The following is a 24,585-nucleotide window of genomic DNA, read 5'->3' on the forward strand; positions in this document are numbered from 1 at the left end:
TAATAGGAAAAAGACACAAATTCAAAAAGAAAGTAAAAATTAAAAATGAACATCCTCACAAAGGTTGATAAATATTGCCCTGGTCGTGGGTGCCCCCTGGAGAAAAATCTACTTGCTACTCACTTGAACAATCCACTGCTCCAGTAAATAGCCATTAGTGGTATGAGGTCTGGTAATGAACACATTACTTAAAACCTTCACCATCTGTCCCACTTTAATCAGGAATGCAGTGAGAATGAATTCCATAAGCACAGTGATAAGCTAGCAAAAATGCCCAGTAAGAGCATTTTAATATGGCATATGTTCCATTTGCTAGCAGTGCAATTCTGTTACATCATATTTATTTTCTAGTGTCATTGATTTAGCTCCATTGCAATTTTAGAGCTCAAAGGCACTTTTGAGACCACCTAGTTCCTCATGATCATTTTATAAATGAGGACAGCATGAACCTGAAACTGTTCCACAGTCCTCCACTTTCTACATCACAACCCTTTCCATTATGCCCCCGTCTTCTCTCATGCTGGACAAAAATGATAGAGTTGGTTTCAAAACATTTAGATGTTAGCATTTGGCCATGATTGAAATTGGTGCCTTCTCCGATCAGCCTGGTGAGGGAAACCTGGAGCTGTCTGGAGGTATGGCTCTGGGAATAGTGGGTTGCCCACTGTGTGGTGCTATGAACTCCCTTTCCCTTTCCTGAAGACATTGCCTGAAAAGTGCTATCTGGTATGGTGAGATTTTCTGTGTTGTCAAAGAGGAGGCAAAAAGAACCCAAGCTAGATGGCAGAGCCTGGCCAAGGGAGAGCATTTACTTGTCTGGTTGTCTGGTTCCCTTGACCCCTGTTTATGAAAATCCATTAATCAAGAGTAAGACTATTAAACATTTGTTAGGCACCATTTTCCCTCACCCTACAAATTCAAAATACATTATCTGTGGTGTGTTTTTTGACAATCCAAGTCTCATCATACGCTTGTAAGATGTATCTGTGGGCCGGGCGCAGTGGCTCGTGCCTGTAATCCCAGCACTTTGGCAGGCCAAGGCGGGTGGATCACCTGAGGTCGGGAGTTCGAGACTAGACTGACCAACATGGAGAAACCCCGTCTCTACTAAAAATACAAAATTAGCCAGACGTGGTGGCGCATGTCTTTAATCCCAGCTACTCGGGAGGCTGAGGCAGGAGAATTGCTTGGACCTGGGAGGCAGAGGTTGCAGTGAGCCAGGATCGCACCACTGCACTCCAGCCTGGGCAACAAGAGCAAAACTCTGAAAAAAAAAAAAAAAAAAAAAGAAAGGGGGGGCGGAGAGAGAGAGAGAAAGAAAGAAAGAATGAAAGAAAGAAAGAAAGAAGAAAGGAAGGAAGGAAGGAAGGAAGGAAGGAAGGAAGGAAGGAAGAGATCTGTGATCCCTCAGAAATAATTTGAACACAGCTAGGGCAACTCCAGGGCTATTTTTATGTGGCAAGAATACTATAAGAAAAATTTGAAAAAGCATACAGAACACATAAGATATGAAGTAACCAGTGCCTTCCAATTATTATATATTGAGATCCAAATATGTGCCAGGAAGCCTGTATCTCTTTTACATATATTATCTCTATCATCCCAACATTTCAATATAGGTAATATTATCCCCATTTTAGGAATGCTTAGAAGATACAAATATGAGTCAAATGAATATAGAATGAATACATGTCAAATGTTGTAACTCATTAATTAATGAGTGAAACAGTAAGATGAGAAAGCTGGTTTAAATAAAATATTTTCAGAAACTAGTCATTTATAGGCATTTTGGAGAAAAATTGAAAATAGTATAGGATTACTAGATTAAATTTAAAAAAACAGTTAATATTCTTTAAGGCAATTAAACCATAACCTTTGGGATTATGTCTTCTACCAGACAGAAATCTACAAATTTACATGCAACTTCACAGACCCAGGGCTCTAATCAAATAATAAATAATAAAAGCGAACAGAGGAAAATTCTCTGAGAGAATTAAATAAATCTTGGGTCAGATAATTAAATGATGACCCAATATGACATTAAAACTGCGTGCTGTATATTGTTTTTATTTCCAAGTTTGGGTTAATTTTTCTTAACATTGGTAAGGCCCGAGAGTTGAAAACCTTGGCCAAAATTTAGAAACCAGGTTAAGTCCCTACATACAATCTTTGTGATGTTTCTGCTAGACAGCACTGCCTTGTTTTGTACTACTCACTGAGATGCTGCAGCAGGAAGTAATTTTAAACAGCATTATAGATAGTTTCAGCACACGTCTTCCAGTCAATTCCATCCAAGTTGCCAATACCAATTCCTGCCTCTTTTCAATCTCCCTTGATTCTTTCCAACTTGGCAACCTAAACCGTCAGGCCAAAGCACCAAATTCCTTTTTTCAGCTGAGTGCCATCAAATATAAAATGAACACAGTCATCTCAGCTTCGTTTTTCATGGTCTTTTCTGTTTTCCTTTTGAATGGAAAGGCTTTGGCTTAATAATCAAATTAAGGCATCTTTTTAAAACATATTCTTTCCCAACATCATAAAATTGCAATCTGAGTTTCTCCTGTATCCTAATTGGAAAGCATTTGTATCCTTTGTGGCCTTGATCCTTCATCAAAAATATGTTTATTGTTTTACTACCTTCTGACAGATGACACGTAGTACCTAGAGGTATCTAGTGTCCTTGGATACCAACAACTCAATCTAATGCAGGGGAAGCAGATGTAAGGGTGGGAGAGCCAGGGTCTAGCAAGGGATGAGCTGGCTGTTTATGTGTGGTAGGATGGGGAGAGGTGAGTGGCAGAGGTTGAACTGAACAGGCTATGGGCAATGCCTTGGAAGATGAGCAAAAGAAGTCCTCCAGGCAGGTGAGAGAGTGAAGATAATTATTTTTGGCCTATAGTTGAACTATGTGTAAAGCACACAGGAGAATACTCAGCTAGGTTTCCTTGAAGATAAGAGTAACAGCACATGGGAAATTAACTCTTTAGCTCAAGCCATAGTTCTAGTATGACAAGAGGAAGGCCTTACCAAACATACACATGTAGTTCAGCAACATTTGTATCTCATTTTCTCCTAGGAAAAGAGAACACTACTAGAAAGAAAACTGTCTTTGGAAAACAAGCTACTGCAACTCAAATCCAGTGCTACATGTGGAAAAAGGTTTGCGAAGCTACCTGTTAAGTAAAAGCAGTTCCTGATTTCTTTCCTGTCCACTGGTATGCCAGCCAGGGAACAGAAGGTCTTTTGTCCCCCAAAGAAATAGGATGACTGACAGTGCAGGAGGAAGGTTGAATTCCTGGGATTAACAGTCATGTAGTTATGTGCCTCCCCTTCCTCAAACTCAGAGGAATCACGGAGCAGTTGGGAACAGGGGGCAGAGTCCATTGGGGGTGCAGGGAACCCCACGGGAAGGTTAGTCTTTCTGAAGAGTGAATGAGTGAGTAAGCCTGGCACCTCCTGGTTTACCGTTTATGCTAAGGAGGACGCTTGAGAGGTCTTTATTCTCTGATGCTTCTGTCTTAGTTAATGAGTTTCTTTTACAGCTAACATTGCACTGGCCAGCCCACAAGCGGAATTCTAAGATAGTTTCCTGATACTCCTTAATTCTGTAGGGTGAAGGAAATACTAGGGACAATATCCATAGTTCTTTGGACTTATAAATACTCACAGTTTACAAGCAGTCACAGTCCTTAGTATGCTGGGGGTGGGTTTGTGGATATCGCCATAATCGCTGTGCTACTCAGCTGCTATTAGAAAAAGTATCTGTATTATCGTGTAATAAATCATATAATAAGATATTTTCTGAGATTTTTCTTTATTTTTTAAAAATTCTAGTCCAACACAATCATTGTATGTTCTGATATAATTACATTGTTCAAAGTCAAATCAATTTCAAGATCTTAGTTTGTCATCCTAGAACTATTGTTTGCTAGGATATTAGGCACTGTTATGGACAGAATTCAATGATATGTCATTTATTCAATGATATGTACTCAGACATCCCTCTTTCTCAGTCTTTCGATTTCCCCCCTACAGGCTCCGTGCTGCTTCCTTTCCTTTTTTATCTTTTTTCCCACCTGTCCTCATCTGTTGTACCTTCTGCCTGGCTTGTATTCCTGCATTTTGGACCACATATGCCAAAGCCCAGAAATGGACTGATCCTGGCAATTACACACACACACACACATTTGAAACATACAAGATTCCAATAAGTTATTAATTTTCCTAGCTTCTTCCCTGTGACAAACATGTAGCCCAAAACAGGGGACTTCTAAGATAGTTTTATAACACTGCACATTTCTGTAGAGATTGAAGGAAATACTGCAGAAAGTATCCTTAGGTCTTGGAATTACATATGGATATTCATAACTTCAATCTAAGTAAATCTTCAGTTAATATTTTTCTTAAATAGGCAGAGCTTTTCCTTGTAGCAGAACTACTGATTTGTACGTGTCTTCCATTAAAAGTTCAGGCCGTCCAAGTTTGATTTTTTTTTCCTTTAAAAAATGTGTTTTTAAAAAATTGGTGATAGGGCTATTGTCCGTCTTTGAGCCAACAATGTAGCTCTTTTAAAAACCAACCTGATCTATTCTTTCACTTCTATATAAACAGTTATTATAAAGAATTCTTTAAAAGCTCCTAAGGAAGTTTTAGAAATTTCTTGGGGAAAGTGGATGTTTGGTGTTTCTAGAAAGGTTTTTCAACATCCAGGCTTATGCAATTTTTATAGATTTTGGGTATCACACATATTTGTGATTACTTATTACTTTGTCTGAGCTTTATGTAGAGGCATTCAGTTTGTGAAGTGACAAGAAAATGAAATCAGTAGGAATCAGACTCTTTTGGTTGAAGTAATAGAGACTTGATTAAGCTACCACAAAAAAGAAGGTTTCTGTTAGGTTAAGATTAGATAGATAGGGTCATAAAAAGAAGACAGAGAAGTTAAAAAGATTTGTCTTCTTAAAAATAAGGTTGACTCCATATTTCTATTACCATTACTGGTAATTGACATAGGTAAAATGCTTTGCAGTTTTCAGAATAACCTCAGGTACCTTCTTTATTTTAATCCTTGCATTCACCTTTCCAGGAAAGAGCTGAAATTCTAATTGAGTTGTGCAAGATTGCTCAATCTCTCAGAAGTTATAGAGCTGGGAGTTTTCGCTCCTACATTCTCATACATAGCAAAGCATGTGCTCATTTTACTGTAAAAGATTTTGACCATCTTTCTTTTATTTCTGGAAACCTCTGAAGATCTCTCAAACTGGGTTCTTCATTCCTCTGAGTAACGATTAGCAAAAGACCATTTTCCAACTTTTCCCTCTGCCCTGCCACATCACAAACAAATATGCAGGCCTTTTTAAGAGTTATCTTTTGGGGAAACATATTTGGGATTGATACGGTTTGGCTGTGTCCCTACCCAAAAAGATGAGAATCTTGAATTGTAGTTCCCATAATCCCTATGTGTCATGGGAGAAACCTGGTGGGAGGTAATTGAATCATGGGGGCGGTTAGCCCAATGCTGCTGTTCTTGTGAGTTATCACAAGTTCTGATGGCTTTATAAGGGGCTTTTCCTCTTTTTGCTTGGCATTTCTTGCTGCATGGTTTTGGCCCGCCATGGGAAGAAGGACATGTTTACATCTCCTTCCAACATGACTGTAAGTTTCCTGAGGCCTCCCCAGCCCCGCAGAACTGTGAATCAACTAAACCTCTTTCCTTTATAAATTACCGAGTCTTGGGTATGTTTTCATAGCAGCATGAGAACAGACTAATAGGGATTGTAAAAATAAACAGTGTTGGCCCTTCCATATTTACATAGATGCCGCTTAGGAATGGAAACTCCTTAGAGGAGAAAAGACCTTGAAGATGAGGTTGCATGTCAAAGCATATGGTTGCTACCTAAATTGTACATTTATCTGTGGTAATTTGGGGTGGGAGTGTTCTCTCAAGGCACGCCTTTGGTACCACCAACGAAAATAATAATAAAGAAGAATTTTATGGAAAATAGACACATTCATGAATTTTGTTGAAATGCAAACAGGACTACACCTACATCCAAGTTGATTCTTTCCCTTAGTCTGGCCTGGGAATGGGAATCTGACCTCTTCTGTTCTTGTGGTTGTGGTCCCTAGTTATTCTCTATTCCACGGGGGGCCCATAGTCAGTGATATTCACACTCATGGAAGTCCAGAGAAACACTGGATCCTAAATAGAAGGCAATATGAGTCCCCACAGATGGTAGTAAGATTCTTTTATAGCTTCAAAGAAGCTCTAGGATGCCACTAATCTCACTATCTTCTCTATCCTGTGGGATTTCTATGTAGGGCTATTCATATTTCCAATGCCTCTGAAATCTATAGTGTACCCAGAAGTAGCCTCTTGGAGCCTGCAACATGGCTTTCATTGCTACTTTTACTTTCTTTGTCTCAGCACCTAGCTCTTTTGGTTTCTTCTGGAATTTTCATTCTCATAAACATCTTACTATATGAATCCCTGGTAATAAATGTACTTTATAAAGACTGAAATGTGTTATATTCTTGGGCTGTGTAAATATGGCCATGCTCAGGCTATTCATGCCCTTTGTGAAGTTTTTAAGAAAATCTAAGGTTATTTATAAAAACTATGCAAAATATAATATGATTGCTTAAATTAGAAAAAAATTAGATAATGAGGACAGGGAGATAAAATAATAGGTATACCATAAAGTTTGTTTACAAAATTAGGCCCATGGATGCTACAAACTTGCTCACAGGAGACCACTGACCCAGTTTTAAATTTTCCAGCAGCCAACCCAAACAGGAAATGATGATTAGTATTGTGAGTCACAATTCCACATGATTAAAACCAATCAGGTGTTTGCAATCATTCAGTTATTTCTAATCTAGCTATAAGGCCAGAGTATGGTCATAAAAAGAACCCTGAATAATGTTTTCAACTTACCCCTTGTAATAAACACAAAGGCTTACCTCAAAACATCATCTAAACAGAATAGCATGATGCCAACAGAATCCAATAAAAGCCACTATAACAGGATCAGAGGGCACTGTGAGAAAATCCAGTAATGCCACCCTCTGTGGTATAAGTTGACCCAAAGATAGATTCTCGAGTATCGTGAGGAATGGAGGGAGAGACAATTCTCCATGAACTCACTTTCTTTTCACCAACCCTTTGGGAGACGTTGGGGAGTACAGAAATTGAGGGTGGGCTTCCTGTCAGGTGCGGCTTCTGTGATCTTCCCATGTTGCTAATTAGAGGCAAAGTAATTTCTTTTCACATTTCTGCAGTTAAAGATAGGATTGACTTCTCTTCTTGAATGCTAAGGAATCTAACAGGAAGTGAACCAGAAATAGTTGTCTCTTCCCCCTCCTTCAGTGATGAATTGAGAGAGAATCCTCAATTCCCTCCCTCAAAAGGGTAGGGCAGAGATTCTCTTCTCCTTTTGTTGGGGCTTTTTTTTTTTTTTTTTTTGCTTGCCCCCATTGGCATTCCAGGCTGCTGTTTTTTGCCAGCTCCAAGTCTGGGATGTGTGAGATAAAAAGAAACCCCAGAAGATTCACCATTGTGTCATTTCTTGGATCCCAGGTTCTGGAGCCAGTCTGCCTTCTTCTCTCCACTGTTCGGAGTCTTCTTGTGTTTTTTTTTTTCATATACAATATCCAGGGCTTTTAGTTGTACTTAGTGGAAAGAATGGGGAAAAGCATGTCTTCTACATTTTCTTAGAAGCCAAAGCTTTTCAGTTCTGCTTTAATTTCCACATTTGCTTTATATCTTTATTCAGTTGCATTGTAGAGGAAAACATGGTCAAAAATTATGTTGAGACATCAGAAAGCAGAGCAAGAATCCCGGATACGGACATTTGCCTCCTTTTTTTAGACTTGACCCTTCCTTATGTTTTCTTCCTCCAGTTTTGCTTGTGTACCTCTTTATTAAGACTGGGCTGGGTGCAGTGGTTCACGCCTGTAATCCCAGCACTTTGGGAGCCTGAGGCAGGCAGATCACTTGAGGTCAGGAGTTCGAGACCAGTCTGGCCAACATGGTGAAATCTCGTCTCCACTAAAAATACAAAAATTAGCTGGGCGTGGTGGTGGGAGCCTGTAATGCCAGCTACTCAGGAGACTGAGTCAGGAGAATCACTTATACCCAGGAGGCAGAGGTTGCAGTGAGCCGAGATTGTGCCGCTAGGCGACAGAGTGAGACTTTGTCTCAAAAAAAAAAAGAAAAGAAAAGAAAAGTGCTTTAACAGAAAGATAAACAGCAAAGCTCAAAAGAGGATCAAGTGGCAGCTTACTTAGATATATTTTTACATTTAAAGGTCTTAAATGGATGACTAGGCTTCATACTTATTGGACAATCCTAATAGAGATTTTCTGCAATTTCCTTTAGTCACTGTTTTAGCGTATTAATGGAAATAAGTGAAGCCTCAAGGCCTTGTGTTTTCAAGAGTGCTTCTAGAAATATTTTTCTTCTACTTTGAGGCCAATTTCAAGTTTTTGGTGTTTTTTTTCCACAGTGAACTTTATGGTAATATCTTCAAGGGGTACATGGGAAAGTTTTCTGAGCTTAGTATTTTTGATAGAAAAATAATAACATCTGTTCCCCGTATCTCAAGCCATCTTTTTTTCCCAATGGTTCCAAGGTTCTAGGTCATGGGACACAAAGAGAACCATTTTAAATACTCACCTTTAAGAGCTTACAGTATTTTTATATTTCGTGCATATTCACAGCTAGCTTGCCTCTGCAAGGTGTCTTAAGCTCTTTCTCATTACTTCCCAGGAAAGTCCTGAGTCTGACCATTAAGTGGGTCATAGCTGCTCTTTCTGTTATTTTTATCTTTTCTTCTTTCACTATCCTTGCTGCAGCAATTTTGAATTTTAGCACCAGCTATGGACCCAATTTCTGTTTGCCCTCTGTGTTTTGATTTTTTATATTTTTTTAGACGGAGTCTCGCTCTGTCGCCCAGGCTGGAGTGCAGTGGCGCAATCTCACCTCATTGCAGCATCCACCTCCTGGGTTCAAGCGATTCTTGTACCTCAGCCTCCCCAGTAGCTGGGATTACAGGTGCACGCCACCACGCCCAGCTAATTTTTCTATTTTTAGTAGTGACAGGGTCTCACCATGTTGGCCAGGCTGGTCTCGAACTCCTGACCTCAAGTGATCCACCCACCTTGGCCTCCCATAGTGCTGGGATTACAGGTGTGAGTCACCACACCCAGCATAATTTTTGTATTTTTAATAGAGATGGGTTTCGCCATGTTGGCCAGGCTGGTCTCGAACTCCTGGCCTCAAGTGATCTGCCCGCCTTGGCCTCCCAAAGTGCTTGGGTTACAGACGTGAACCACCATGCCTGACCTGTTTTGATCTTTATATTCTCCAGTCATCTTTTCCTAGTAACTGAGGTTTTCTTCTGAGGCTCCTCAGTTACTCCATCCTCTGCATGTTTGCAGCAATTCTACCCTGCAAGGGTTCTGAGCAACATCTGCAGATTTCTCAGCCCTGCCCCTCGCACGCTCCCAATCTCCCTGGACTTCTGAAGACATCCTGCCCCTGAAGATTCTCTGTGGGCAGTAATCCTTCTCACTGTCTGTTAGGAATGTTTGCAGACATCCAAAGTCTGGTCTCTCCTTGGAAAGCTCGTCCATCTCCCCGCAACATCCTTAGGGTTTGGAGCCTCACCCGCTGGGGTCCTGAAATTTCGTCAGTCTCCCGTGCCTCAAGAAGCCTCTGAACCTCAAATCTAGGGACAACTGAAATCTAATGTGAATACAGGCTGGTGCTGATGCAGCCATTCTCTGAACTTGAATTTTGGAAATACTGTGAGAGCTCAGTATTGCTGCCATTGCCAGTTCAAATTACATGGGCACAAAGCGTTTTCATCTGAATCAGGCATCAGCTTATTTCTTTTCAAACACTTCCTGCCATGGACCGTGGAAAGGAAAACAAGGGACTTCTTGCTCATTTACGTTGTTTGGATTCCCTACTGCCCCTCTCCAAGAGAGAAAGACCAAGATAAGGCTTTCTGCCAGGTACGGGGTCCTTTAAGTGATCGTGTTATAAAAAGCAGATAAAATATCGGCACAGCTGAACTAGTGATCTTCCTTCAGCCTGTGTTGACAGTCTACATTTCTTTTATGGCTTTTCTTAATTTGATAGTTGCTTGTAGTATTAATTAAGAGGAGGGAAATGGACTTTTGCAGTGAGATTTAGTTGTGTAGGTATGATAATCAGACATGTTTCTGATTATCATCTAAAACAGAGTAGCACACTTGATGCATGTTCTTGTTCCCCCATCATTTTGTACCTTCTCTTTTTGTTCTCTGCATCCTTCTCTCAGGCCCCTCATTTGCTTCCCTCCCCTCACCAATGTCCTAGGCATCCTGTTCCCTGTAGATTTCTTGTGCCTGTACTCCCAAACATCCTCCTATCTTCCCCTCCTGTCTCTTTCAAGAGTCCTGGAAGTTTACAATAATTTATTTTATAATTATAAATTGTAAATTTCTTTTGTTTTTCTTCCCAGGACTCTATTGGACCAATTAAAATAAAGCTTCCTTTTTTTGTTTTAATTTCAACTTTTACTTTACCTGCGGGGGTACATGTGCAAATTTGTTATATGGGTATATTGCCTGATGCTGAGGTTTGGGCTACTGTTAAATCTGTCACCTAGGTAGCAAGGCATAGTATTCAGTAGGTAGTTTTTCAACCCTTTCTCCTCCATTCTTTCCACCTCTAGTTGTCCACAGCATCTATTGTTTCCTTCTTTAAGTTTGTGTTTACCCAGTGTTTAGCTCCCACTTATAAGTGGAATTGTGCAGTATTTGATTTTCTTTTTATGCCTTAATTCACTTAGGATGATGACCTTCAGTTGCATCCACGTTGCTGCAAAAGACACAATTTCATTCTTTTTTATGGCTGCAAAGTATTCCAGGGTGTATATGTAACACATTTTCTGTATTGAATCCACTGTTGATAGGCACCTAGGTTGTTTATATGTCTTTGCTCTCATGAATACTGCTGTGATGGACATACGAGTATACGTATCTTTTTGGTAGAATGATTGGGTTTCCTTTGCGTATATACCCAGTAATGGGATTGCTGGGTTGACTGGTAGTTCTGTTTTTACCCCTTTGAGAAATGTCCAAACTGCTTTCCAAAGTGGCTGAACTAATTTACATTCCCACGAACCGTGTAAAAGCATTCTCTTTTCTCTGCATCCTGGCCAACATCTGTTATTTTTTTACTTTTTAATAATAGCCATTATGACTGCTATGAGATGGTATCTCATAGTGGTTTAGATGTGCATTTCTCTGAAACAATGTTTTAGTCCATTATATGAAACAAAATGGAAACTGATAACTCCTTTTTTTAATTAGAACATGCTGTATAGTATCTTATGAATTTCCACCATCTTTGTGATACACGTAGAGGCTGAGGCAGGTGGATCACCTGAGGTCAGGAGTTGAAGACCAGCCTGGCCAAAATGGTGAAACTCTGTCTCTACTAAAAATACAAAAATTAGCCAGGTGTGGTCGCACATGGTTGTAGTCCCAGCTGTGAGAATCGCTAGAGCCCAGAGGTGGTGGTTGTGGTGAGCCAAGATCACCTCACTACACTCCAGCCTGGGTGACAGAGTAAGACTCTGTCTGAAAAAAAAACAAACCACCACCACCACCACCAACAACAACAAATGAAAAAAGGAAACAGAATTGGGATGACACTGGATAAGAGCAAAGGCCAAGTGACTTCTCTGAGGTCACAATGCTTCTAAGCTTGGTAGTGTTGTCACAATGTATGTGGCTTCATAACTCTAATAATAGTAGCAAGTAGAGAAATAGCCAAAACAGTATAACCAATTCCAGTTACCTGAATGGAGCTTTGGGAAAGTATAAATAATCTAAGTTCAAAATTGACTTTTTTTTCCCATAATGGTTGATGTGGACTCAAAAATATTTGCTGGAATTTAATTTCTTCCTTTCTTCTCTTTTTTTTCTCCCTTTCCCTATGGACCAATAGTAGAATTACCAAAAGTAGGAAGCCAAAAAATAAAAAATAAAAAAAGACAATCACAGACAATCTACAACATATGCTAAGCCCAAATCATTAGAAATTGGTTTCTTATAAATATATTAATAGATAAAATCTCCCTTTCTGCTCCCATGTTCTGACTCTGCTATTGCCATGCAATTGTCTGTGAAGTTTGATGGGTGCCAAGTCTGTGGGTGCTCAGACAAGGCAATTTAGCATATAAGTGCTTTATCATACTGAATACAACTTGATTCCACTACCTGCTAGAAGAGTCACAGATGGTCAGAAAGGAACTTTTGACATGAATTGATATTCTCATTCAAGTCAAATCCAAACAAATCAGAGCCCACTTCATAGCTATTTATCTTCAGTGTGTCCTGTGTGGCATAATGGAGCCCTGGGGTCTTACCTACCTGATCCCCAGTAGTAGTGTGGTGTGGAGGAGGGCTAGCAGTAAGGGCAAGCTATGGAACGTGTGAACCAATCATTTTCTCTTGCTCTTTTTTCCTTTGTATTCCCAGTTGCCAGGATCTTCAGAGGGAGATTTCCATTCTCCAGGAGCAGATCTCTCATCTGCAGTTCGTGATTCACTCCCAACATCAGAACCTGCGCAGTGTCATCCAGAAGGTCAGTTTAATCAACTGTATTTATCTGGTAAACAATATGTTTATGGTGTGGAGCCCAAATATGAGTGGCTTGACTGGACTTTCGAAGCAATGAGATTTCTCTTCCTACTGACATATCCTTTTTTGTTTCTCATGCAATATGGCTCTGTTTCCAATGACCTCTCTTGTTTGTAACACCAACACCTGTAATACTGTCAATGAAGATAGCTTGGAAAATTATATGTAACTATTTTTTAGATGTTTCGGTGATTTTCTAAAAGTATTCTGAGCCAAATAATGTACACTGGTCTTTAGACAATTTCACAGGTCAGGAGATTCAGCCCTTCCTTGAGCATGAAATGATCTATTTATATAACCTCATAATTTATTTAGGAGATGATTTAGGGTACCGGTGTAGCCTGGCCCTTCTTCTCTGGGAGCAGCCTGACAGGTGGCAAAGTAGAGGCAACTGTGGTAGCAGCCAGCTAGATGGTGGAGTGTGTATTTAAAATCTACTTCAAGATATGCATTGATCTGGTTTTGGGGGTCTGTTTTAAAATTTAAAATCAGACTTCTATTCAATTACTTTACTACCAAATAGAAGTCCTCCCAAATAACTCCAGAGCCTTCCTGACACAGATACAGCATTTGTGCTTGCTTGGCTATGACCTCACTAAAAGGCCAGATAATTGAGTAGTGGAATTTGAGAGCCAGGAGGGACTTTGGGCACACCCCACACCCTCTTTTTATAGAGCAGTTTAATGACAGCTAGTCGTGCCAAAGTTGGTCTTAGAATCCATGTGTCCCCGCTCTTCGTTCACCGCTTTGAATCTCGTCACCCCACCTCCTGACTCCACATTGCCTCTTGGCAAAGCAGGTTCACCTTATTATGCTGCTGCTTGACAAATCTCTACCGCAGGGAGCCTCTGCACACCAGGCAGTGGCCTTGCATCCTGTCCACCAGCAGCTGCATCTGCAGGATGAGAACATCAAGTTGCTGAGACGCAGAAGGGCGGCCAGTGCTGCTTTCATAGGATGCACTCCTGCTGAACTTGGTTTAAACAGGTTATCCAAAGATTAAAGTGAATCACGGCACCAGCTGAGGGCTTTCAGCCCCAGGTGTCAATTTGGCCTGCTACTTTCTGTTGCCTGCTGAGTCTGCTAATGCTGTGGGATTTAATTTTTTTTAAATTTGATGAACATCTTTTGACTTCAGAAATCCATACAATTTCTGACTTAAGTAACTATTTCCTGTGGTCTGACAAGGTTTTTCCTATTGTGTTTTCTAATTATTAGATGGAAGGATTAAAAAATAATTTAAAAGAACAAGACAAAAGAATTGAAAATCTCAAAGAAAAGGTTAACATACTTGAAGCCCAGGTAAGGAGGGAACCTATCTTACATTTTGTTGTGAAGGTGTTAGTGTGCATGTGTGCGTGTGTGTGTGTATCTGTGCGTGCAAGGGTATCAGTATCAGTGAGCCTATGTATGAAAGTATGCAATTGTATGCCTGTATAACACTACTAGTATTTCTGTTTGGGAGCGGGCGTGTGAGTGTCTGTGTGATTGTGTGTGCTTTGTCTATGTCTAAGTGTATGTGCGTGTGTCTCTGTGTGTATCCAAGTGTCATTTTGTGAGTGTGTCTGTGCATATTCTATGCATAAGAAATTAGCGCTATGGAAAAAAGGATGGACAATTTAATGATTGTTAAATTATGAAGTGTTTAAAAGATTGTATTATGTTATTAAATTATTAGCATTATTAATGTTAAATATTAAATAAATATTATTAAATTATTATTAAAAGTTCATTCAGATTTTCCAGAATATTCGCTGTAATGGAGAGACAGATGATAACCTCTCTTGATATGGGCTCGAATCAGAGGCTTGCTCAAGTACACTCTTGTGTAAATTTCACTCTAGTCAGATGGCCAGGCTTCCTGTCTCCTGCCTTTGTTAGTACACATAATCCTTTCCTGGCTTGAGATGTCCTCTTTCCTCCTTTCTTCATTCGTATCCATCCTGGCCTCCCAGCTTTGCCTCCAGGATTACCTGCTTCTAGAAGCCTGTTATAATTGTCTTGCTTTTCAGTGTTTTAAAACTGAGCACAATATATCCTAATGTCCTGGGATGAGAAATGCTTTTCTTCCCTCCCACTCACTCCCCCTTTCCTCAGGACCCCTGTATTAGTCTGTTCTCAGGCTGCTAATAAAGACATACCCAAGACTGGGTAACTTATAAGGAAAAAGAGGTTTAGTGGACTCACAGTTCCACATGGCTGGGGAGTCTTCACAATCATGGCATGGCGGAAGGTGGAAGCCATGGCTTGCGTAGCAGCAGGCAAGAGAAGTGTCAGTAGGGGAAATGCCAGATGCTTATAAAATCATCAGATCTTGTGAGAACTCACTCACTATCATGAGAACAGTATGGGGGAAACTGCTGCCGTGATTCAATGATCTCCACCTGGCCCTGCCCTTGACACGTGAGGATTATTACAATTCAAGGTGAGATTTGGGTGAGGACACAGAGCCAAACCATATCAATCCCTTTGCTGGCACTCAGCTGCCGTCCTCGGCTGGCGATGCCGCTGCCTTGCAGGAAGTGCAGTGAAGTCCCTGCCAAGGTTGGAGTTCCTCTGAAGACCCCACAGCACTTCCACCTCACTCCGTTTCTTGCCGTGTCTCTGCTTCTGTCTCTGTCAAATGGCTCATCACCCACTGCCTGGAGCTGGGGACCTGTTCTCCTCCATCCCTCAGTATTTTGATTTTCTGCTAATTGTCACCTGCCAATGTTAATGTTGCCCAGTCCTGTGGACTGTGGAGATGTTCTGACTTCCCACTGGAGGCCTTATCATCTTTTGGAACTGTTCCTTCCACTACCATGTTCTTTCCGCTTTCCCCAAACAGAAGATAATCCTAATAATAGTTTTTTACATGTTAATTTTTGTAGCCTCATTTTCCATTTCTACCTTCCCAGCAGACAACTGTTCTCTTTTGGTTTTGAGGATAGACCTCACTGAAGCTCACACTCTCCTTAGACTCTCGCCCTCTTCAGGCTGTATGGGACTGATTAACACACTGCTCTCAGCTCTGTGCAGCTAAAAATGCCTTGATTGTGGAATAATTGGCTCAAAACTAGTGTTCACTCAAGTGCCCAGTAATAGCTGGCTAATTTATATCAGCGGACCTTCAGATTATGTGATTCATGTCACAGTGAAGCCTCCTTGTATGAAATGTTCTCTAAAGACATTTCTTCACAGCCTTTCTTAGTGGCTTTTTGGCAAATGTTACTTGATAAAATATTTTTTCTTATATTATTACATATAGCAATATATTATATATTTCATATATATATTTTTTTAAACAGGGTCTCACTCTGTCACTTAGGCTGGAGTGCAGTGGCATGATCTCGGCTCACAGCAACCTCTGCCTCCTAGGTTCAAGCGATTCTCCTACCTCAGCCTCCCGAGTAGCTGGGATTACAGGTGCACACCATGTCACCTGGCTAATTTTTGTATTTTTAGGGGAGATGGGTTTACACCACGTTGGCCAGGCTGGTCTCAAACTCCTGACCTCAAGCGATCTGCCCACCTTGGCCTCCCAAGGTGCTGGGATTACAGACATGAGCCACCATGCCTGGCCTATTTCTTGTATTTTTTATGTAACTAACATTCATTTATTCCATATAAGTTGGGACATAATGGATAAGCAACTAGAACAAGAAAATCACTGATAAAAGTACCATCCCTGAATACTAAATCAGCATAGTTGGGTATATCTATGTTTTGTGGGAATCTATGTGCCTGTTATATACCTGTGTGTACATACTAACTATAGAATATATATGGCACTGCACTGTGCCTATTGAATTTTCGTTTTTAAACTTTCATTCATTTTATTCATTTTTCCACATCACTAATTATGTAATTACTTCTACACTTAATTATTGAGTGGCTACTACGATATAGGCACTAAATTCCGGAAAACAATGTTGAACAAAATAGACATGAGTCCTGCTCCCTGGAACTTACTGGCTAGTGAGTGAATTTCTGGACTAAATTCTTATTGAAACTGTTCCAACAGCAAATCAGCCTATTTTGACTCCAATAGCTTACTGCTTTAATTATTGTACATCTGTAATATGTTTTATGGAGAGGTTGTTTTAGGGTTGGCATCATTCTCAGATCTTTCACTTCATATGGTTCTGGGCTCTGCTCATATCTAATTAAGTGCCCATTCTTGTCACAAAGTCAAGGTGTCAGTGGTACTACTGCTTCTAATTCAATTTTGTGTTCTTTAGTTATGCCTATTTATTTATATTGTTCCCAATGAGGATTTTATCTTCCTAAATAAACTGACAACTTAACCCAGATACTGTACATTATCCAGTTGGCCTGTTGGTTAAACAGTTAGACAAGGAAGATGTATTTGTTTCCATTGTACTCTGTTTGTATATTCCAAAAGTTAGCAAATAATTACTGACTATTCAGCAATTATGCCACAGAAATAGATGTGTGTCCCTCTCCTTTCATGGAAATTTCTTGGTTTGTGGCAGACTCTCTACAGTAATGCGACAGAACCTCTCAGTGTTGTCTTAGATTCTCTGTATGTAGCTCAACCCAAGCCAGTGTTTTCTTTTTTCTTTTCTTTTCTTTTCTTTTTTTTTTTTTTTGAGACAGAGTCTCACTTTGTCACCCAGGCTGGAGTGCAGTGGCATGATCTCATAATCTCGGCTCACTGCAGCCTCCGCCTCCCGGGTTCAAGCAATTCTCCTACCTCACACTCCCAAATAGATGGGATTACAAGTGCCCACCACCACGCCTGACTAATTTTTGTTTTTAGTGGAGACAAGGTTTCACCATGTTGGCCAGGCTGGTCTAGAACTCCTGACCTCAGGTGATCCGCTTGTCTTGGCCTCCCATGGTGCTGGGATTATAGGTGTGAGCCATTGTGCCCAGACTCAAGCCAGTGTTTTCTAACACTTGTATAAAAAAAGGCTTCCAATAATAACAGTATCTGAGGAGTGACTTTATGTTCTCAATATTTATTTTCTTCAATAGGTAAATCTTTCCTTCACAGCAATGGATGTTATTTGCCCATCTGAGCTTTAAAAAGTCCAAGCCATATTTACTTACTTATTCAACAGATTTTTTGTGTGTTTATGGTGTGTCAGGAAATGTTCTAAGTGCTGGGTGTATGGCCGTGAATGTGACAGATTGTCCCTGACTTCATCTTACTTATACTTTGAGGAAACAGACAATAAATACATAAACAAGCAAGTTTACAGCTTGCTCAGGAAGGGCCAAGTTCTCTGAGGACGAGTGGAAGAGTGTGGGGAGTCATAGAGCAACAGGGATTAGGGAGGGCATCTCTGAGCATGTGATGTTGGACCAGGTATCCAAATACCTAAATACAGTGACTTTGAGCCATAGTGATTCCATTTATTTTATTTTATTTTTATTTTGTTATATGTTTTTTAGGGACAGGGTCTCACTCTGTTGCCTAGGCTAGAGTGCCGTGGCGTGATCATGACTCACTACAGCCTCAACTTCCCAGGCTCAAGCAATCCTCCCACCTCAGCCTTCTGTGTAGCTGGGAATACAGGCGCACACCACCATGCCTGGCTAATTAAAAAAAAAAAAAAAAAAATTGTAGAGACAGAGTTTCACTGTGTTGCCAGGGCTAGTTTCAAACTCCTGGGCTCAAGTGATCCTCCTGCCTTGGCCTCCCAAAGTGCTGGGATTACAAGTGTGAACCACTTCACCTAGCCTCATAGTGAATACATTTCTATCCTATTCCTGGTGAATGGCTTGTTATAAAGCTTTTAAACTAGAATAAAATGTGCAGGAGTACACTGTCTTGCACTGCAAATTTAAGGCCACTGCCCATTTTGGAATTCCTGAAATAACAGAAGGGACTTATTCAGTTTATGAAAAATGATCATCAGAGCTTGAACAACCCTTTAAACACATCGACTTTTTAAACCATAAAGACAGCACCACTTTCTCATTCATGCTAAAATCATTTGTCTCTGTTTAGTCATGCTACATATTTTGTTTTCTTTAATCCTCAAAGCTGCTCCAAGAGAGCTATTATTGACTACATTTTGCAAGTGACAAAACTGAGGGTCTGAGAAGTGAAGCAATTTGTTTAAAATCACTCAGGGAGCAGGTGGCAGAACCTGCATTTGAGTCTGCTTAACTTTGCAGCACATGCCTGCCCATCAATATCTGCCTATCTCTGTATCTGGGTGATATGGTTTGGCTGTGTCTTCACCCAAACCTCATCTTGAATTGTAGCTCCCATAATTCCCACGTGTTGTGGGAGGGACCTGGTGGGAGATCTTTGAATCCTGGGGATAGTTTCCTCCATACTGTTCTCGTGGTAGTGAATAAGTCTCATGAGATCTGATGGTTGTTTTAAGGAGAAACCCCTTTTGCTTGGTTCTCATTCTTTATTGCCTGCCTCCATGTAAGATGTGTCTTTGCATCTCCTTTCCCTTCTGGCCGTGATTATGAGGCTTCCCCAGCCATGTGGAACTGTGAGTCCATTAAACCTCTTTCCTTTATAAATTACCCAGTCTTGGGTACATCTTTATTAGCAGTGTCAGTACAGGCTAATACACTGGGTGATTAAATGTGTGTGTGTGTGTGTGTTGTGTGTGTGTGTGTGCGTATACATGTTTGTGCAATATATATGTGTAGCCAATATATTTTTAAACACATGGTTACAACATTAAGTTTGCGTAATCTTTTACATTGATTTTAGTCATTGTCACAGTTACTATATTAAATATTTTCTATTTTACTTCTAGCTTTCAAGTAATGGAAATACATCCTTTTTTCCTGTGTTGGTCTTTCTATCCTAGCAGTTTTTTTCCCCTCCCTATAGGCAATAACATTGACTCATATAACCCTATCTTTTAAAAAATCTTTAATTCTTCTTAACCAGTTTTAAATATCACCAGAAAATTTCTGCTTAACTCTACCAAAATTATTTACTTTCTTTCTGTTTTTGCATATCTTTCATCATCTTAATTTACAGCTCTGACACTCATCTTATAGTTATTGCATTTCTAGTTTCTTCACTAAGGACCTGCTCCTTAGGAAATGCATTTTCAGAAATTACTGCATTTTCTAAACTTTGAAGATTACCCTACTCTATATAAGCACCATCATCCTTAAAATTTAATTCTGGAGTGTGTTGCTAAAATATTAAGTATGCAAAAAATTATATTCTTTTTGAAAACTATTTCAATAAACTATCCTTAGATGGAACCATAATAATGGCAGGCATATTCTGGCCAGTGATTTGTAGTTTTTAAATAAAACTCATGCATATACTGTCCTAGTTAAAGGAAAAATCAGAAAAGTCTATGAATCAAGACTAAATGCCTAAATCTGGTAGATGAAACAAATCAGCATGGAATTTAAAATAAATTAAAGAGAGTCTAACATAATAACTCTTATGCTTTTATATTATTTGGTACTGAATTGGTTGAGAAACTGGGAGTTTATTCTGGGGAAAACCTAAGTAGCTTATACCTAATTGACCAGTCACAGAATATTTTCATTTCAATGGTGCTTGTCATCAAGAGACTGCATTTCAAATTGCTTTGTCAAGTGTAAAGTACTATAAAGAGGGACTTTTTTCTAGGCACATGCTTGGCCTATAATATGTGCCTGCCCTTGTTTGGAGTGTATAATAGATTTATATTCATTACATGAGGAAATCTTTACCATCAATTGATCAAATCTGAAGTACATTTCCCGGGTGAAACTTAGCTTCACTCTTGAAATTTCACAGTGAAATGATGACTGCATGTGAAGATACTGGCTCCATCTTTGAGTTATTATTCATGATAAATGCTGGGAGCTAAGAAGGGGCATAGTCCAAGGCTGACTCTAAACCATTGACTTACTCCAAACCATCAGGTGGGATTTCAGAAAATACCTTGTAGGCCAGATGCAGTGGCTCTCACCTGTAATCTCAGCACTTTGGGAGGCTGAGGTGGGCGGATCACTTGAAGCCAGGAGTTCAAGAGTAGCCTGGCCAACATGGTGAAACCCTGTCTCTACTAAAAAAAAAAAAACAAAAATTGGCCGGGTGTGGTAGCACATGCCTGTAATCCTAGCTACTCGGGAGGCTGAGGCAGGAGAATCTCTTGAACCCAGGAGATGGAGGTGGAGGTTGCAGTGAGCCATTGATGGCTGTAATGGGCCATCTGGAGGGGCTATTGCCATCTCACTGGCTGCAGCAGGGAGGTGTGGCAAGGGCTGCATTCTCTTTGGAGCCCACAAGAGCCCCATGCCTGCTGGGCACAGCTGTAGCTGCTTGAACTGTGGCTGCAGACTCAGGAGTCCCTGCACTCCTGGCAGCCCTGGAAGGCCCCCTTTGCCCTTGCAGGCTCTGAAGTGCCTGCTCCCACTGCCTGGCTTCTCCCTGCTGTTGGCACCCTCCCCAGTTTTGGAGCAAAGTTGGGGCCAAGCCTGGGCACTGTCACAGCTCAGCCGGGTATGTACATGTTTGGGTCAGCGCTGACATGCCAACCCCCTTCTGCCTCAACCCCCTCTGGACTTTGGGCACCAATAAGCATGGGAAGGAAGCCAAGGGGGTGCTGAGGGCAGTTTGCTGCTGGCCTGAAGGTGCCCCTTGGCACAAACAGCGTAGGTGCTATGAACCACAGCAGAAGGCAGACAGGCTCCTGGGCAGAAGGGGGCAGGTCCCAGTGAGTCCCCACCTCCAGGACAGGGAGGGTCTAAAGGCTGGGGGCCAGGCTGCCAGTCCTATGGACTGGAGTAAGAACTTGTGTTGCCTATTCTGGGCCCACTCATGGATGCCCATGGAGGAATCAGCACATACTTCCTTCCCCTCGGAGGCCATACAAGCCCCAGGCTTAGCCAGAGCTGGGCAGACATTGGGATGACCAGCTGCAGAGAGGAGCTACACTCCTGGGCCTCCTCTCTGCTGAGACTCAAGCAGATATTGGGACAACCTGCCTGCAGAGAGGAGCCACTCACTCTAGGGCTTCCCCTCTGATGAGAGCCGCACAGACGATAGGGCAGTCAGCTGTAGAGAGGAGCTACCCTCTCTGTTGATAGCTGAACACTTGGGATTACTTGCCTAGCAGAGAGGAGCTACCTTCTCTGCTGGGAGCTGGACACTTGTCAGGACACCCTGGCTGTGGAAAGGAGCTGCCACCTGCAGGTTTCCTCTGAGCTGCTCAATAAACCTCCTCTTTGTCTTGGTCACGCTCCACTTGTCTGTGTACCTCATTCTTCCTGGTTGCTGGACAAGAACTCAGGACCCACTGGATGCCTGGGCTAAAAGAGCTATAACACAAACAGGGCTGAGACATGCCCCTTGCTCTCCATGTTGCTGGCAAAGAGAAGGAAAAAAGAGCTGTGGCCCTTTGGGCAGCCCAGACCTGGGAGCTCCCTGAGCCAGGGTTGTGACTCTCTTTGGGGCCTTGCGGTTCCTGGCATCTCCAAGCTTCTAGATGCCACCGTGTACCCCAGTGCCGGCTGTGGAAGCTGCTTGTGGTGCACCTGGTCTGGCTGCAGCCTCGCAGAGCCAGCACCTATGCCAGTGCCTGGCGCTGTGTGCCCCACTGCAGCAGCCGGCATGTTTGACTGTGCACAGTGGCTGGACCCCACGCTTGCTCAAACACCCCTCGCGATTTCACACCTGACTCGCCTTTGATAGGCCTGAGACCTAGGCCAGTAGCGTGCAGCCTGCCAAACTGAGTGGACAAAATGATCCCAACGGACCCAAGTAAAACTTTGGCAAAGGCGCCGCTGGCCTCAAAGGTTTCCGGCCAGAAAAAATTACACCCTGTAACACTGAGATTGCACCACTGCACTCCAGCCTGGGTGACAGAGTGAGACCCTGTCTCAAAAAAAAAAAAAAAAAAAAAGAAAGAAAAAGAAAAGAAAAAGAAAAAGAAAAAGAAAAAGAAAAAGAAAAAGAAAAATACCTTTTAAACTGTAATTACATGACTCTCTACGTCTGTGTTCCTAGAAAGGGAAGGGAGCTGGTGTGCTGCTGTTCATCACCTGTCATCGTTCCACCCAGCTACCTTTTGGTCCCAGACACTTTTATATGAGTGTGTCCTTTAAAGACCCCTGACCCGACAGTGCAACCCACTGGCAACTCCGCATTGCTCATGATCCTTCACTGTTTTAAGTCTCACTTTCCAGATCTGGGAAGTGAAATTGCTCGCTTGACTATGTTGTAGAGAAAACACTGGCTCTGGACGGGAGGACACAGCTTGGCATTGAACTCTGCATGAATAGGATGTGGGGCACTGGAAGTCTTTGGAATTCAATTTGTAGTTATAAAAATAGTACTTGAGGCTGAGCACGGTGGCTCACACCTACAATCCCAGCACTTTGGGAGGCTGAGACAGGTGGATCAGTCAAGTCCAAGAGTTTAAGACCAGTGTGAACAACATGGTGAAACCTGTCTCTACCAAAAATACAAAAATTAGCCAGGCATAGTGGCGCTTACCTGTGGTCCCAACTATTCGGAAGACTGAGTGGGAGGCAGGTTGGAGCTCGGGAAGTGGAGGTTGAAGTGAGCTGAGATAGTGCCACTGTATCCAGCCTGGGTGACGGAGCCAGATGGTGCCTAAAAACAAATAAAAAAAGGCACTTGGACTAGAAAATCATAACCAACTGCCTTTACGTCTTAAAATCTGTGCCAGGCACTAGTTGAGCACTTGACATATTTTTTATCTCATTTCAAATCTGTGAAGAAGGTGTTATTATTATTATATCTGTAATACAGTTGAGGAAATTAGGCACAGAGAGGTTAAGTAACCTAAATGAGGTCACATAACTAGTGAGTGACCGTGCTAGGATTTGTACGTGAGAACCTGTGCTCTAACCATTACTCCTGTTCTTAGCTGTTGCATGAACTCCCAGAATTATGAGAGTGATTCCAGATGTAAAATATTATGTTCATACGACACTTGTTTCTTCCAACAATTTACACAAAGTAGGCAGTACGTGTATCATTTACCGCTAGTATAGATATGAAGAAACTAAGGCTTCATAAGAAAATTGAGGCTATAGAGGCCATGAACTTACATTAATAGTAAAGAGCAGATGGGACCTATTTTCATGGGGTTTATAATCAAGAGATTGCAAAAGGAAGACGAACATGTGATCGATATTATGGGTATCTTTAACAAGGTTCCCTAAAAGTTCTTTTCATTTGTCTGTATTTTTAAAACTCTGTAAAATAAAATATAGATCCTTCAGCTGTTGAATTTCAGATGCTAAATCAGAATACTATATTTTAGTCACTTTGTAAATTATACATTTTCAGGGAGTATCTGCATCTTCAGAGATAATATTTAGTGACTTTCAGCTGTCTATTTTCTTTGTTCTATAGTATAACTGCAATAACAAACTTACTGCCAAGGAGTGAGGCAGGTGTTGGGTTGAATAGAAGCATTCAGGGTGTAGCTAATAAATGTGTTAGTTACTTGATGTCTGCATTTTTTTCAATTTTAGAATAAAGAACTAAAAACCCAGGTAGCGCTTTCATCTGAAACTCCTAGGACAAAGGTATCTAAGGCTGTCTCTACAAGGTAAGGTCTTTGTCTTCTTCCACCCCGTCTTCACAACCTATATTGAACATGTTTGACATTCAACCCACTGAAGAAAGATTCCAGTATGTCACTACTTATGTAATCATTTGTTTACTGTCTGTCCCTCAGTTTCTGTTCAGAACTGTGTTAATCTTGTTCATCATTTAATCCTCAAAGCCTAACGCAGAAATACTAAATAAATTAATGAACAAATTTAGATATCTCTTTTTTCTTCTTTGCCCCAAAACAAGCCCAATCTCAACTCCAACACCTAGACATTATAGATCATCTCCTTTATTGTCTTTCCTCTTCTGTTGCTGTATTTTTATGCCATTGATGGACATTTTAATCTTTAATTGTTGGCATTTAT

The 24,585-nt window shown here is 41.1% G+C and overlaps 1 protein-coding gene across 4 annotated transcripts in view; it reads left to right on the plus strand.

The window, feature by feature from the left end:
- CCDC68 (coiled-coil domain containing 68) overlaps positions 1-24,585 on the plus strand; it is a 56,408-nt gene that overhangs the window by 26,313 nt on the left and 5,510 nt on the right. For all 4 annotated transcript variants that reach the window (XM_050767863.1, XM_050767865.1, XM_050767864.1 and 1 more), the window contains exons 8-11: positions 3,077-3,159; positions 12,538-12,643; positions 13,918-14,001; positions 24,139-24,215. In XM_050767863.1, the coding sequence (XP_050623820.1) occupies positions 3,077-3,159; positions 12,538-12,643; positions 13,918-14,001; positions 24,139-24,215 (350 nt within the window). The remainder of the gene's footprint in view (positions 1-3,076; positions 3,160-12,537; positions 12,644-13,917; positions 14,002-24,138; positions 24,216-24,585) is intronic.

The sequence above is a fragment of the Macaca thibetana genome, chromosome 18 (genome assembly GCF_024542745.1).
Source record: "Macaca thibetana thibetana isolate TM-01 chromosome 18, ASM2454274v1, whole genome shotgun sequence".
NCBI lineage: Eukaryota > Metazoa > Chordata > Mammalia > Primates > Cercopithecidae > Macaca > Macaca thibetana.